Consider the following 17,118-nt stretch of genomic DNA (forward strand, 5'->3'; position numbering starts at 1 on the left):
TTCGCATAAGGTACGCTCGTAAAGAAAATCGTATTTTAAGGTGTTACTCGTAAAACTAAAACTATCTGAGAGTCGTGAAATGCTTATCCCATAAATAATGCTTCACTATCGCCACAGATGCGAACATACGTTTTTTTTTATCTATTAAAGTCATGCAAATTTCAACAATTCGATCGAATCCCAATTTGACACGCGTCACATCCTCTGGTGAAATCAAGTTACTGCAAACTCTATCAAAATCACCTATTACATCGATCGTAATCTCGCGAACTTGGAAACTCCTGCAGCGTTTACCAGCAAATCAATTACAAATCATGTAACTCGGTTACAGTCACAAGGATAATCAGAACAGTATCAGATCGCCATTTAAATGTCCCTGATGTGACGAGACGTCTATGTCATTGATATAGCATAATATAACGAGGTCATAAACTAAGCTATCAAATAGTAATGTATGTAGTATAGAACACGATATATATATATGATACATATGTGTAGCGAGGATTTGTGATCATCGATAATTTTTCAATGAAAGAAATTTTTGATAAAAATTCTACAATGTGTTAATTGAGCTAGCATTTTTAAAGTATCAACTACGCCCTGTTGATATCAAATTAAATGACTTTTCTAAACCTACAAAAATATACCAATTCTTTATTCAAACAACAAATTCTGATTCTCTCAAGATCAAATATCATATTCTGTTTTTACACTAAATTTACTCATCAAAACAAGAAACTCGTATTAAAGAAGTCACGATGAAAAATTTATGAAAAAATACGTAAAATGAAGAATAAAAATTACTCAAATTCTCGAACATGCGCCGTTATGAATCTATGAAATTTCTATGAAAAATTACGAATTGATCATATCGATCATTCTGGTAGTACCAGTAATATAATTTTTGTATGTATAATGTTATCATTTGTCTATATACATCTGTATTTTGCTAATGCAATAGACACGTAACATATAAACCGTTATGTTATGTTGAATATACCCATACATCAAAGTACAAAGTATCGGTGTAAGCGAATAAATAAAGCGTCTATTCACAAATAAATTACTTCCTGTTTTATTATAATCGCGTGCTATAGCTTGAACGTCGCATTGTCAATGTTAACCGTAGTTCTTCCCTTCCTTTATATTTAGAATGCTGCTACAAATCATTTGATACAACCAACAAGGTTAATAGTTTATTGTATTACCGCGATAATTATTATCACACAAGTAACAAAACTTTTTCAAATGATAGCACATGAAATATTTTATTATATCTGAAAAATCATGCGCGTATGTGTTGAGCACAATAAGAAGAATGATTTATGACTAACAGTATTTCATTCATACGGAAGAGAACTGCAAATATTAATAACTATATTAATAATTGGGAAACCAGGAAGAGAAAGTGATAGTATCTAATATATGTGTATATAACTATAAAAATACGTATCTGTCAATATAAAATACACTAACATATTAAAAGTGTTTACAAATCATATATAACATCTATAGAAATATGTATTTTCCAATATATAACGTAAAGCACATTGACTTCATATCAAAAATTTCTTCAAACCTTCCCACTCAAAATTTCAACCCCTTCCGTTCCCATATTTCTCCTAATTCCTTTCTCTGCACGTAAATCATGGTTTGTCTGACTATCAATTTTATAACTTGACTCTATCATGACTGTAATTGTCCCACAGATAATCGTAATATTCGTTGCAGTATCAACTTTCATCCATTCAAATTTCAATTAGCCACGTTCACAACCCCCCGGAGTCTCGACTTTATCGAGCTTTTTTTCCGTCGCATTTCCTCGTCGATTTAAGGATTCTTAATGGCCTCGAGAGGATACTCGTTGGGTTGCGAGGCTATCAGTTAATACAAGAAATAATGCGCGACCTAAATCGTACGTGAAAGATGTCCTGGTCCTGAAGACGGTTTTAAGGATTCGACGCGATCCAACGTGCCATGCCAAATGATCGCGCGAATGAAGCGCGAGTTGGCATAGAAAGGTCGAGTAGCAGACCGCATGGAAGCGTAACGTCAGAACGTTGACCCGACATTTCCCGAGGAATGTTATCAAACCGGTATCGATTACGTGCGGGAAAACCCCTCAATATGCTCGGCTCGGCTCAGCTCGCGGTCATTCCACGGCTTCGAAAGCTCCTTAGACCGTCTGGTTGTCTTGCGTGTTAACGGAACGATGGTTTTACAGGTGCACCGCTTTTCTTTCTATAGGTTAGAGGTTAGAGGCTCTACATTTGTTGTCTGAGCGAGGTATGTATGTACAGTACCGGTTAAAAGTTTGCAATCACATTTTCAGGTGTATTTATATTGTATATCTTGTTGATTTTGTTATTAATTCGAAATTAATGTATTAAATAAAATTTGTTTTAGGAAAAAAGTTTTCTAGTGTGCTGATAGAATTTTAGAGTGACCCTTTTTTCATGTTTTTAGACTCAATGAAACGCGCACTGATCTCAAAGTTTTGATTTTTGTATAATAGACTTTTTTGAGAGTTTGATGAGACAGCGCTAATTTTATTGGGAGCTATGTAAGCCACATTTTATATTTTAATTGAATATGATATAATATTTATAGTTTTATCAAAACAACTTGGTTTGTTAATGATTAATATTTGGGATCGAGTATTTATATTTTACGTGAATTTCTTGCTTGAGCAGAATGTGGTAGATTTTTAGAGGCTTGATGGAATAATCTAATTTGGGTTAAATTAATTAAATCTAGAATATTTCATTTTAACTTATTTTATATACATATTGATCATCAATTGAATATTCTAAATAACCTAAAATAACATCAAATCTATTCGAATATTGTGGTTATCAATAAACCAACAATGCGAACCCAAGATTTATCATTTTGGTGCACAATTGCGGTCGAAACGAAGGAGCTGTTATCGTGGAGCACAGTTATTAAGTTGTATTCAACGCACCAACTCTGATAACTATGTAATATACTTTGATAACTAATATAATATTATAAAGTCATACTACACTGTTTTATTCGCGTTTTTGTAATCAAATGACATATACCGTTAGAGATAACGCCCAAATACACCTAATCAATAATATAATACATATACGTATAGTATATATGTACGTAAAGTATATATTTAGTTATTTCTTTTTCTCTTTTTTTTTTTAAACATCATCTATATCACGTGACAGAAGTAGTCTCCACTACGTTACTACGCAATTTGCCGTGACATTCGTTTATATACCACACCCACGCAATAAAGCCTCCGTCATCGAAAGCGTAGTAATCTAATCATAATGGTTTCCACTCCAAAATTTCTTACGATATCAACCACAGTGACTTTAATATATTTTTACAGTGGAATTTTTTAAATATTTTAAGTATTGAAGGAGCTGCTGCGATAAAGACACAGCTCCGTATTCTGGTAATCTGAGTAAACCTAATCTAAAGCAATACAAAATCAGTCAAATTAATTTTTTCAAAATTAATTGTATTACATATTTATAGTCAATTAATATTCGTAATAATAAATTTTTTCATTTTTGGATATGAAACTTATACCTCTCTTTCTCTTCCAATAAACACGATTTAAATATACTGTTGTAAATATAAGCTGTGTCTCCTTATTGCTGCAAACCTTCCAACTTCGATTTCAATTGAAAAAGATTATAGATAGATATCTGTACAAATATTTGTCCTCTCTTCTTCGTTTCTTATCATAAAAAATAACGTGAAATATCAATTGTCACAGTATCAACGTCGCTGTAGGACAAAAGCTTAACAGAACCTATTATCCCATCGTCGCATTGTAACGAATCGAATTACCCCATTTGGCGGAAAATTTCTCGAATTCTCTCGAAAATCCCGCTGCCTGGTGAACCTGGTATCAAGAGATATCGATCCACTGTTAGTGACAATGTCGATTCGCCATAGCCAGAATAGCCAACGGAAAGCCCTATCTACCATTTCAAAACATCCGTGAAAATATGGAGTTTCGTAATTTTTTCTCCCATTTTTGTTTTCCTTCAATTTAGAAAATCTGGTCATCATTTCGTAACAAGATACTGTACATACGTATACAGTCAGACGTAATTATTATACATCTCAAATAACGAGAGTAATTTGAAACGTATATCGAGTTCTGAGAAACCTACTTTGAAGAAATACACGATGTTTTAAAGAAATGACATTTCCAGTAAAATTACACGAAAAGTAATTAAACCAGATAAATTAAAAACACGGGTCCTCGAAGTATTTCAACATACGTACCTCAAAGGAATGACGATATTTTTAGTTAGATTCTAGCGATTTTAATCAAAAAGAGGGCAGAATAATACTATACTTCGAACAATGCTCGATAGTTGCGTATAATAACGGACTCGAAGTGAACGAAGAGAGGAAGAAAGAGATACGCATGACCTGAATTACGAAATCGTGGCCGAGCAACGGGGAATCGAGCTCGCCTTCAACAGAGCTTCCGTGCGTTCATTGCATTCGATACACGCGGGTCCGCTTAAATAACTAATGGCTGGAGAAGGGTGGAAACCGGTGCACGCTTCCGTCGTGGAATCCGACACAGCGGATATCCGAGAACGACACGCGAACCGCGTTCGATATGGAAACGTGATCGAAAGAATCGTAACGCCACTGCGACATGCAAATTCGCGAACAAAGACGTCCCATAGCGTAGCTTAGATCGAAGTGGATGCAAGATTGGATGTACTCCAATGGCTGAATCGTTTAACGGTACATTTGATAGTCTTAAAGGATGTAAAGCTAGAAGAGAATTGAATATATCGTGAGTGTTCGGGTAGGATTAAATTTTTTAAAGCTTAACAACTAGTTAGATTTGAAATATTGCGTCGTATCTGTGTATCGGGTGTCTGTTAAATTTTTCTAAGTCGATAAACGATATTAAGAGAATTAATTTGTTAACTGGTTCGTCGTCTAACGACGAGTTTCTATAATAATGTAACTGAAGGTTAGGTTGCGAGTTAGGTTTGCTTTAGTTCTGGTAAATGTAAGTTGACTCTCCAACAGAATAAAGCTGACTTCAACGAAACTATGCTCCGTTTGTATAATATAATTTCAGGAAATTTGTAACATAATAGAAATATGTAAAACCGAACAAAAGTTGAAACAAATGACACGTGATTTTCTGTAACGCGTTTCACGAGATCAAAGTTCCATCAGAACCAACCTCGACACTTCCAATAGCCAGATTACATCAAATTACAGATAATGTTACAAGTTGCTATCGGAGCCGTAGAATCTCTATTTTAATCACAAACAGTCGAATAATTTTGGATATTTCGTTGGTACAGTTATACGCATATCATATACACGTATAGTGATACGCTATTGAAGATGCAACATGGTGGAATGATGAAATTCGTTAATTAATGCCACGTCAAACTACGATGTATATTGGTACGACACGAGTGGAGCGACTGATAAAGAGGGTCGATGTAAAGGCGATGTAAAGCGTGCTTGGCCGAAAATGCATGACCCAAATTATCAACGCGCGACCCCTATATCGCGTCGGATCGGCTGGCGCAGATGGTTAACCCGCAGCATCTTGAGAATGAACCGCGGACATTTAGTTTCTGCCGGTTGGCTCGTTTAACGCGAACCCTTAATTATCACAGCGTGGAAACACGTCTATCTACACGGCCGATCGGGTCGACCCTTTGGCAAACGAGCGAACTTCCTTTGATAACGAAGGACACCTTCTTTCACGAGAAATTGTGTAGCGTACAAGTGAAAGTATCGTTAATTAATGAGATAAGCGAAGGACATGAGAGAATGATGAAAGCCGAAGTTAGAATGCAGAAAAGTTTGCAGATACTAGATATTTAGATAGTGTTTATAATTCTTTTCGGATTGCAATTCCCTTTCGTAATAGTTAAATAACTCGTAGTTCTTCCTTTCATTTTTGTTTTAAAAAATATCTTTAATATGGTAAAGAACACACATTAAAAGTATATTTTTTAAAATATAACTCGAAGCTAATATTTAGCCAATATTTTTTTCAGGATACAATTTTGATATATATATATATATATATATATATATATATATATATATATATGATATTCAATTAACTGCATCCATTAACTTATTTTCAAAGTTTCATATAAGAGAATTCATTATTATGATTGTATTCTTTATTCCTGATTACCGTGGTTTCATTCCATTGCTATTCCAATGCTATCTTATATAGTATAATAGAATCTAATGATATGATAAATTGATTTATAAAAAGTAACGTGTAATAATAAATTTAGTAAATGTTTAACTTTATAAAGTAAATCTGTGTCTCAATAAGATCGAACATATTAGATGAATTTAATAATTTTTTTAAATACAATCTCAAATGTTATCGTTATGCTTAAAATGATTGATAAAATGTATTTACACCTATAATAAAATATTTCACAGAAATAATTACAATTAATTGAACTGCACCGCCTTTAGAAAAAACATTTTGCAATTGCTTTAGCGTTCAACTCGTAGATTAAAAATGTAAGGTTTAGAAAATTCAATGAAATATTTGCTGAATTAATGTTTCAGCAGGTTTATCAGGAAATTCACGAATTCGCAAAGAAAGTAGTTTCTAATCAGAAATTCTGGAGCAAGGTTACGCAATGAAGGATAGGACAGTTCATTTGTTTAGGATTCTTTAATAAAGAATTTCGTAACTTCCGTTTAGACAGACAGCTCACGAGACACAAGATTTAATTTATTCGGGAACCGTCACGAAATTAGAGTTCTCTGTGACACAGTTGAATATAATCTTACGCGACGTACAGAAAGAAGCTTCGTTCGCTTCGAATTACCGCGAACTCGTCGAGACTTCCGATATAGAACCAACAGCAAGTTTCACTGGCACGTACTTTGTATACTTATTAAACTGACTCTTCACAATGTTACTCCATTATCATAAATACTATAGGAAACTTATGACTCGCCTTTATACTCGACTACAACGAAATTCTGAAACTTCCAATAAATTTCAATAATAAAACCTTTTACTAAAATATACGAGGGGCTTAGTAGTAACATGATTCGAGTATATATGCTTTTGCAAAAGCGAAATAAATACGTATTTATCTTGTAAAATATCTTGTTATGAATTTCCAAACTTGTGGATAATATATTTGACATTTTGAAAATATACGAACTTTTTTATTAAAGTATCGCCTCATAACGCTTCGCATAACGTATATAATTTCTCAGGAAAGTACATACTTAACCAAGATACATATGTAGAACATTCAATCTAAAGCATTTAGGCAGTAAAAGAGAAAGTTTGAAAGGAGACTATTCTTCTACAGACTATTACGCAATGATGATTTATTATTCTATTCCGCAATGATGATCCAATAATTCGAAAATAAAGTGGATTTTATTAAAAATAGTACTTTAAGAGGTGGATACAAATTGCTTGCTACTACTAGATACTTTTATAACCGGTTGTATGTTACGTACATCTAGTTTGTGCTAAAGAGATTTGTAATTCTGCTTTGTCATTGATTACTGTATTACATTCATCTGTATATCATCTTCAAGTCATTATGCAAATGCCTATTGCATCATATTACGTAGAATTTTCTTAAATTCTCTTTATTTCTGTGTACCTAATGTCGCGCCAAATTCTTGTCTTTTCATAATTCAAACGTTAAAACATTAGCTTCATTCACGATTTTCTTCACTGAATGTTTTCATTACTTGAATCATTTTTCCTCTGGTCTTTTTCACATACAGTATTTTAAAATTACAGCACGTACCATACCAAGAAATAACCACTTCGTTCTAAATTATGAAGAAAATTATGAAATTTTCAACGACTTGCGACAAAAAAGAAAAGAGAAAATGAATTTCTGTTGATTGGATTACTCGAGTTCTTTCATGTGACTTACAAAACGTAACGCTTCAGTATTGAATGGCTTCAACGACAGAAATAACTGGAAATAGCTCGTCAGGATCCGGTTTTACGACTTTTTATCTTGGTTTCGCGGCTAAAAGCCCAAGGTCTCAAACGACGTCGGAATAATTTACGTTAACTTCCTAAATCTGGAACCGGCCTCGTGGAACCGTGTAATTGAATGGTTCGATCTGCGCCCTGTCATGCTCCGATTATCGTTCATTGTGTCCCGATTGACTCTGGGATATCGAGCCTCGCGATACACGTCCACGCTTTTTAACTCCTTCGCGATCGATTCCATTATCAGCCGATATGTGACAGAGGTGTTTTAGCGATCGGATTATCAAACAGGCGACATGACGTCGGTTATCACTTTGAAACGTGAAAAGGCTATAAAAAGAAAGAAGAAAAAAAATGGGACAGAAAAATGGAGTTCATAACGTCGTTTGATAGATACTTTTCGAAAGAAAGATTTTAATTTAGTCGATAATAAAAGGTCTTTGAGTCGCGTGACGTGAAAATGTTCAACGAAAAAGCTGCTAGATTATTGCTTTATCAGAGCAATAGTCTTTTCAGATAACTGCTGTGATTAGAGATAGAATGGAAAAGATTTATACGCTATTCGAAAAAAAGTCACAGAATACTATTGCACTATTATAGAATTCTTTAATAAAAAGGAAAAAAGAGTTATGAACATTCCGAATATTTCATAGAATATAAATTTCACGGTACAATAATTGTCTCTCTAAAATATCAATTTCTAAAAGACTTTCTAGGAATATTTCTTATATATATTTAATTCTTCTTAAAGAAGAAAATAAATGTTACAAAAGCTTTTCTTCGCTGAGTGGAACGAAATAGTCTACATTTTCGATTCTGTTAATTATGATTCTAAAAATTTCACGATCAAAGCTAATTATCGATAGAATATCATTTTCTTGAATTCGTCGATCGACTGGTACATCTAGTTTGTATTAATCACAGTGTTTCCACAAGCTTTAGGTGTATTACAGGCTATTACAACAGCAACGTCGCTTTTGTTCGATTCATGCAGCATACAATGGTGAATACTCTTTGCCAGGCTCCATTGTAAGACTTTCTGAAAACCTTAATACATGAATGTAGTCCATCGAACTTTTGAAATGGAACAAGAGGGAGACCTCGAAGTTTACCTAGGTAAATGTGCAACTAATTGACCCGATTAGCGTTATTCCTGCGTCCTATTCTTTCATTGGTATCTCGTGGGATGATCTGGTATCTGATTCTGTTAAAATTACTTCCAGGTTACGATATATCGAAATACAAGACTTGAAAATTTATGAAATGTTCGAAGTATTCGATCAGATATCTGATTGGTATCATCAGAAGATAATATAATTTTTTCGTCGTTAATTAATGCGACATACACATACATATGTATATGTATTGAATAAGTTTTAAAAACTGTTAATGGAAATACCACATCTTAATTTCGAACACGTCCCACGTGTAGTAGTTGAAAGAATTTTGTCTTTCACGTGAATTATTCATATAACTTTGAAGTTAATCAGTTATAACAAAAAACTTAAATTTGAAAGTATTTCGACGTGTTTTTAACGAAACGAATGTTTCAACCTGAACTTACCAAATATTCTCCGCACTATTTAATCTTCTAAATCATGGTACAATTTGTAAATAGGATTTTTCTATTTAACAAAAGAAATCACATTAAATTATTCTTAATTTCAATCGTAAAACCATCCATTTGAGCCATATGCGTATTTCCATCTATTTTAAAATAATATATTTGAGTTAAATGATTTAACATAACTTTCTTATACACTCTCAATGCAATCTAATCTTTTAAGCCTTAACAAGCCTCTAATTACTGAACGCAAAAATACGACTTTTCATTTCAAGCTTGAACCATATTCATTATTCCATATATTATATAATCGTATTTAACATAACTTGATCAAAAATATATCTGATACGATGTAATTGTAATTGCAATCTAATTGTAGGTCATAATATCAAAATCTTAATTACTAAATAGTGAAAATCTCGATCTTTTATTCGATCAGAAACAGATTTACTTTTAAGTTACATTAAATTATTCGAAACTTTAATTTCAAAAGCATTTATTTAAAACATATTTATCACTCCGTTCTTTTCACGTTTTCTAACAAATTTTTCTAACAAACTTTATTTTATAAGATACATATGGTCCCAATGAACTAACGGATTTATAATAAAATAACTAGAAAATAAAAGCAGTAAAAAGGATTTAATTTATACCAAATATGCACTAATGCCCTACTATTTATAATGTAATTCTATTTATTACGTAACAAACGTAAAAATATAACCTATAACCATCGGCCAAAAATCGAAGAATTCTTCAGAATGATCTTTCAAACGACGTTTCTCGAAATTCTCTCGTTCGACCTATCTTAACCTAGTTTCTTCTGACTGAATCAGCTGACGCCTATCGGTAAAACTCTTTTCACATTCGACAGTTGATCGTGAAGGAGCACGTTGTAAACAGGGATCGGTGCACAGCTGAGAGGGGAACGAGCGGATTGGCGCGAAGACGACGAATACGAGACGGAGAATGCACGACAGGAATTATCGACGCGCGCGGCTCGAGTATACCGCTATACCAACTGTACGATCAAGGTCGCGAGCGAGGGTCTTCCGCTGTGTACATTTAGGCAGTCGATGGAAATGCTTAAAAATACCGTTATTCCACACTAATTTCGAAAATCACTCTTCTATCTAATCAATAAAAGAATACCTTACAACAGACTCCAGCGAGAAAAAGACACTCAAATTCATTGAACACTCGAAAGCATCGACGTTGCTCTTATCTAGATTTTAATCACCTCTTATACAATCATTTTTTAAGACTCAAACTATAGAATTTGTTATGTATACTTACATGTTCTATACAGATAATTATAATTAGAACGATACAATGAAAATAAGTAGTTATTTGAACAAGAGATAAAATTAATTTGGTTAAAATTATCTGTGTTTCTTACTAAATATACACTAAAGAAGTCTGATACTTGTAACATTGATAGGTTTGATACTCTAGTGTTAAAGAATAGTGACGGAAGGGACACGCGTATTTGGAAAGTCTGTCAGGAAAGGGCAGCATCGATAACGATCCGCGTCTCGAGCAGCGCGCCTCTGATAATCGAGTTTCTGTCAGTCCGCTGTCAAATATTCGTCGGTCAGTTGGAGTAGCAAATGTCACGCAATATCCTAACCGTGGATTTTCGGGTAAATTTATACGACATATACAGCGTAAGGTGCTAGTTAACCTATAATAAGGGACGAAGGAATCAAGGATTATTTGTAAAGAGTAAGGAGTTCATGCTCAATTGACACGTAGAACATAAGATTTGTGAATATGTGACGGGGAATTTTTCATGAAATTCCGTGAACGTGATGAGGACACGGGAGAAAGCGAGATGGAGGAACCGCGTGCTTAGTCGCGCCGACGCATCGTTTACAGCTCACTCACCTACGAATCGTCCGCCTATCAGCGCGGCCAAAGTTGGACTAAAATGCAGCCTCAGGTGCTCGACAGGTTCTCCGTGCTTCTTGGTTGGTGTCTCTCGTACTTAAGTCCGTCGATGCTTGCCGATCGTCTCGAGTTAACGTTCACTGTTTCCTCTTCGTAGAAACGTCACCTCCGTTTCCTTGTCGAGCTGGTCTCGTGAGCGCAGCTCCGAGCGAAAACCCGCCAAGAGGTTCGGGTATTTCGTCGCATTCGTGCACGAACAGTAACTGACGGCCTTGTCATCGAGGCGATCAGTACGGCACCTGAGCGCGCGTACGCTCCAACGAGCCGACTCGCGCGTTGACCAATGAGAGCGCGATGTGAAGAATGCCGCGCATGTGCGCGATACTTACTGAATGGCGGCAGCTTTCGAATTTCTCGTTTATTGAACGTTCATATTTAACCATTCTAACTTATTGTAAAAAGAAATTATATCAATATTATTATGGATAAAAGTTACATAAATGCTTGTTACTTAAATTTTGTATTACTATTTTTATTGTTAGATGAAAATTGTTTAGTTCAATAACAGGATAGTATGTAATGTTAATTTGGAAGATGTTGATAATCATTGATAAGGATAATGAGATATAGCTCTATATATAGATAGCTCTATATATAGATTAGTTGGTTTTCGTGTTTCTCTTTCATGAAAATTGACTATTTAATATTTAAAGGATGTTATGGGTGGAAAATTACCGCAATATATCTTTTTTAAATTGAAATATTGATAAAATTAAACAAATGAAATTATGCGTTTTATTAATATTTAATCATTATTAAAAAATTCGTTTGGGATGAAATTTCATCCATGATAGCCTTCAAGCATTAATTTGTGCAATAACAATTTTCGACAGTTTATCGATAATCTTCGTTTTTTGCGTTTAATTTAATTATAATGTGTACGTATCTCTGTAAATAAACTCTCTTAGTATAAAGTATAGGTTATTATAAATGTACGTATTTAAATTTGTAATATTTGTTTTTACTGACGTATTCTGTATATATGTTTAATTGGTATATTGCGTAGCAATGCAAATTATTTGAATAAAGGAATGAGTTTCAAGAATAAAAGTGTTTTAATACTAATATATATATATATATATATATATATATATATATATTATAGAGTATATATGTTTATTTATAATTAATAACGCAGCAGATTGCATTTAGAGAATAATTTGCATGTAATAAGTTTATTAATCCCTCCCTCATGAGCACAGATAAAATATATCATAGATCTAAAACTCAATGTATTTTTGCTGCATGATCTCAGAACTTGAGAACCATATTACCACTTTCCTATCATTTCCAACGTTATCAATTCAGCATAGAAAGAGATGCCAACGCTACCAATGGTTAGAACTGAAATCAAACGTGGAAAAGCTACTTGTGCATCAAAATATACTATCCATAACGCAACATCCCTTATTCCATAAATCTAGCAACAGATTCTTTTACGTTTATTAAATTTATCATCTGCGACAGTTACGTTAAATATAATCTATAAATTTATAATTACAAATTATAGGGAACATAACAAAACTGATGACCTTTCCAAGCTTATTTTAGATTTCACGTAATGAAAAATGATATATCAGATACGCTTTATCTCGTTTATGATGTAAATTTTGACGACTACTCGTACTTCGCAGCCAGATGGCAGTTGCTGTCTGTCTTATTCTTTCTAATTGACCATGATATAAATTACGATTATACGATATGTATAAAAAATTTTTTTACATTGTATCTATTTTAACAAGATACAGAATATAAAATCTATTTCTAAATATCTATTCACTGAATTGAATTTATATTTATTATTAATTTAAATTACAACGTCAATTAACTAGACCGCAATTCTTTTGTTTGTTATTTTCCCACCTCAATGATGGTTTGATCATCTCTTACGAAGTAATGAGTACATTTTCAATTCAACTGTTTCCAAAGCGATCTGTTAATCTCTTCTTCTGTCTTTCTGTCGTAAATATTCATGAAAATGTATTGCTGTGTACGTGGCACGTTTCACTGTCAGTATATCAATGGAGTTCAGTTTAATAAATTAAAAACGAAATATAGAACTGACGAGGATATAGTCGTATATTACACGATACAAGATAGAGTGAGTGAAGGTTTATCGATCGTTTGCACGGGCAATTAATTTCTCGCTACATAGTACATTATTACGGTAATCAAATTTTTAAGATTCATACGTCAACACGTGATTGGATTGGAATTTTTCCAAGAGGATGGAGTAATCTACAACAATACCTTACCTTTGAATACATTATTCTATCACCTAAGACGGCGACCTTGACCAATCGCAGTATCATGTTTTTACATACTTTTCATCGAGAGGTTATTAAATATTGCAAATAAGCATACTGGTAGAAATTCAATAATTCTCATTACTTCAACATAATTTTAAAAATAAGGATTTATTTACATCCATATTAATTAGTAGGTTTCGCGGATATTTATGCAAATTCAAATTTTTGTTTCGACTTCTAAATTTATTTCTTGTATATTTATGCACATTGTGTGCAACTGTACATTTTTATACATTTAAATTTCTTATAAATATGTAAATATCCATAGTCTACTAATTGGAAAATGCAAAGGTATGGTAACTCGCTAGAAATCTTGAGAAATTATTCCAAATTATCCTTAATATCCATATTTTGATAAAGATAATTTTATTAACAAATAAACTTTCGACTTATCCTTACTTACTTTTGATTTAATAAACATTGCTATCTTAATAATCGTTAATTTACTAAACCTTTAAATTGATTAAATCCTTGTAATTTACATGTTATTAATACCACCCTAATAATTAATAATCTTATCAGTTCTCCATTTTTGCTGATTTTATTTAAAATTCTACGCAGGCATTGCCAAACGTCGATTACCAGTTCGTTTACGTGAGCAAAGAAATAGAAATCCTGGGTACCAGCTCATATTTCCGTTTCATCGTCATCCCGAATCTTCGTGCCATCGATCGAAACTCAAATACGTCGGATGTAAGTCGCACGCTGCAATAGCAAATTTGCAATTTCCGCTCGGTTGGTGGAGACGCATTCCATTGCTAAGAATCGAACGGAATTTTCAGCGTGGCGTCGACAACGTTCATGACGCGCATGATGGTCATCCGCCATTGATCGTGTCACCGACAACAAGCAACGTGGGGAAAATACTTAGATCTAGCAAATCGATCGACAACTTCGTCGAATCTCATCGAACGTGTCGGTCGTTCGCCGAACACGGCCAGAGAACGTGTCGATTCTGTTCGAAATCGGTGTCATTTACAACAAATAGGGTGAGACAACAATGGTTATTGTTTATACCTTTGTTTCTGACATCTTTCCATTTAGTATTTTTATTTCGTTAAATTCCCGTTATTCAAGAGAAATAGGACAAGGCATTGATTACACTTTAAACCTTCGTTTCTCAAATTCTTTTATTTGGTATTTTTATTCTGTTAAATTCGTATCATTAACAATGATCGTATTTTGAACGTTCATTTCTTAAATTCACCGATTTAGCATTTTTCTTTTATTACCTATACTTGGTACGTAATTTCATCAAAATATAATGCGTCTCGAGGTTTAGTTTCGTTGGAAATTCAACAAATATACCCTGAGAGTTATATAGCTAGAAATACTGAAACAATTAGATATAGGAAATTGAAATTTTGACAAGGTTTCGATTCTCGAAGCTAAGTTAATGGAATCGCAATCGTCAGAACAATGTTTCGACATTACCAGGTTCAGTTTCTGATGTTGCATAATGAGCAGCTAGTAGCAAGGATGGGCCGTCTGACACGCGATTTGGAGTTAACGGAAGCGGCTGTAAAAAGTGAAAGAATGGCACAGGCAGTGTTGACAAGGAGGTTGCAGGCTTATGAGAGTTTCGTCGCGGATATGTTCAAGTGCTTAAATCTGAGAGGAACCGTGAGGATCCTGGATAAAACGGGGCAAGAGGTGTTAATCTAATACTTAATCCTTTTTTACTTTGTATTCATTTTTTCGTTGCTTCTATTCCGAATCAATTAATCGAAAATAATATGTTAAAGCAATTAAACACACAAGTATAATATAATATCGAATAACGCGACGCCTGGCGTCTGGCTAATGACTGGCGCCATTAATCTCATTTTTTCTTCATTAGAATGTAAAACAGATTAAGTGATAAACCGTGTAGAGTTCTATCAAGTGGAGAATGTTAAATTATTGGTGCAGTTAATACAACTAAAACATTTGCGAGCAACACTTTCATTCATCTTCTTATTAAAGTAAACAAATAATGGTTATTATCGATTCAGATCATCGTACAAAAAGTAAAACCAAAAAACTTACCGCCGATGCGCGACGAGACAGGTGACAAACCTGTCCCTATTCTGGAAGTCTCAATGTTGAATCAATCTTCTGAACTTAAAGAGTGCAACGATGGATCAACGACGAACGTAAATGAGATGGAGAAAGTTCCTCGAGTATCGGTAATATTTATTTCACACAAAATATTGTTACAAAATTACGAGAAATTAATATGAAAAATTCTTAACGATAGAATCAGAAAATAATTATACATATAAAATAATAATTTTCGTAGAATTTGTGCGAAGCAGAGGACAACGAAGAACGCGTAACTGTCAAATATTTCAAAGACGATGGATTCTCTGTGAAAAAAGAACTGAATGAGAACGAGAAAAATTTTGAAATTACTTTATCCGTAGAAGAGGGACAGCCTCAGTTCGATAAGGAAATTTTGATATCGGAGGCACCGATTAACAAGGATCGCGAGGAACAATGGTAAAGAAAGGGTTGAACCGCAGATTGCAAATCCAGTAGCGTGTTATTTAATAATTCCAGCGATTCTTACGTAACGAAAGAGGCCACGGGCACAACAAACCAACGGGGAGATGAAATATGCACAGTCAACTGTAAGATCGAACAGCCTAACGGTGTCGAGGACAAATCGGAAGACGGAAAAAACATTGTCTATGACGATAAGAAAATCGTGAAAGAGCTGGATTCCTTGATAACCGGAGATTCTTCCAAATGCTGTTGTGACTGTCATTTGAACATGTCAAAAACGTGTAGCTCGAACAAGAGGTTTGATAACGGTAATGTAAATGGTACGGTATATGAGTAATGTTTATTATACGTACGTATATTGACAACGATATTGTATGAATTTTCATTTTATTGATTTGTCATTTTACAGAATGGGCGCTTCAATGTGAATGTGACTTGAAAGTGTCGGATGAGATGTATCAGATGATTGATAATTACGCGGAGAACCAGTGCACAATGAGCGAAGCGATGAAGAGTGGTTTGTCTGCGATTCTGATTAAGGGTAGAAATACGAAATTTGCTGTTATCAAGTAATGACTGTTTTTATATTAATTAACATGCGAATCCTTCAATTGCTGAATTTCAAGTGTTAAACTTCAAGTTCAAAATTTCTTAGTCTCAAATTTTCACGAGGTGGTCCACCTAACTTTACTACCTGCAATATCTCGCTTGTTCTTGATAATATTAAAAGGTGTTTGAGGTATAAATCGAATGATTTAAAGATTCAAAAATGGTTCAAAAAACTAATATCATCAAAAATAATTCTTGGTGAT

General features: G+C 33.7%; 2 protein-coding genes across 2 annotated transcripts in view; one reads left to right on the plus strand and one right to left on the minus strand.

Moving 5' to 3' along the window:
* The window catches only part of LOC126914344 (protein GDAP2 homolog), a 67,081-nt gene extending 55,332 nt beyond the window's left edge, over positions 1 to 11,749 (minus strand). The window contains exon 1 of the mRNA XM_050718147.1: positions 11,448 to 11,749. The gene's annotated coding sequence lies outside the window, so the exon portion shown is untranslated. The remainder of the gene's footprint in view (positions 1 to 11,447) is intronic.
* A 1,733-nt stretch (positions 11,750 to 13,482) lies between these two features.
* LOC126914809 (uncharacterized) lies at positions 13,483 to 16,972 on the plus strand. The gene is made up of 9 exons (XM_050719234.1): positions 13,483 to 13,611; positions 13,695 to 13,847; positions 14,381 to 14,512; positions 14,602 to 14,808; positions 15,257 to 15,472; positions 15,814 to 15,987; positions 16,101 to 16,300; positions 16,361 to 16,626; positions 16,716 to 16,972. Exons 1-9 carry the CDS (start codon positions 13,483 to 13,485, stop codon positions 16,877 to 16,879), a joined length of 1,641 nt encoding a protein of 546 aa, XP_050575191.1. The 3' UTR covers positions 16,880 to 16,972.
* The last annotated feature ends 146 nt before the right edge of the window (positions 16,973 to 17,118 follow it).

Source organism: Bombus affinis, chromosome 3 (assembly GCF_024516045.1).
Source record: "Bombus affinis isolate iyBomAffi1 chromosome 3, iyBomAffi1.2, whole genome shotgun sequence".
NCBI classification, from domain to species: Eukaryota; Metazoa; Arthropoda; class Insecta; order Hymenoptera; family Apidae; genus Bombus; species Bombus affinis.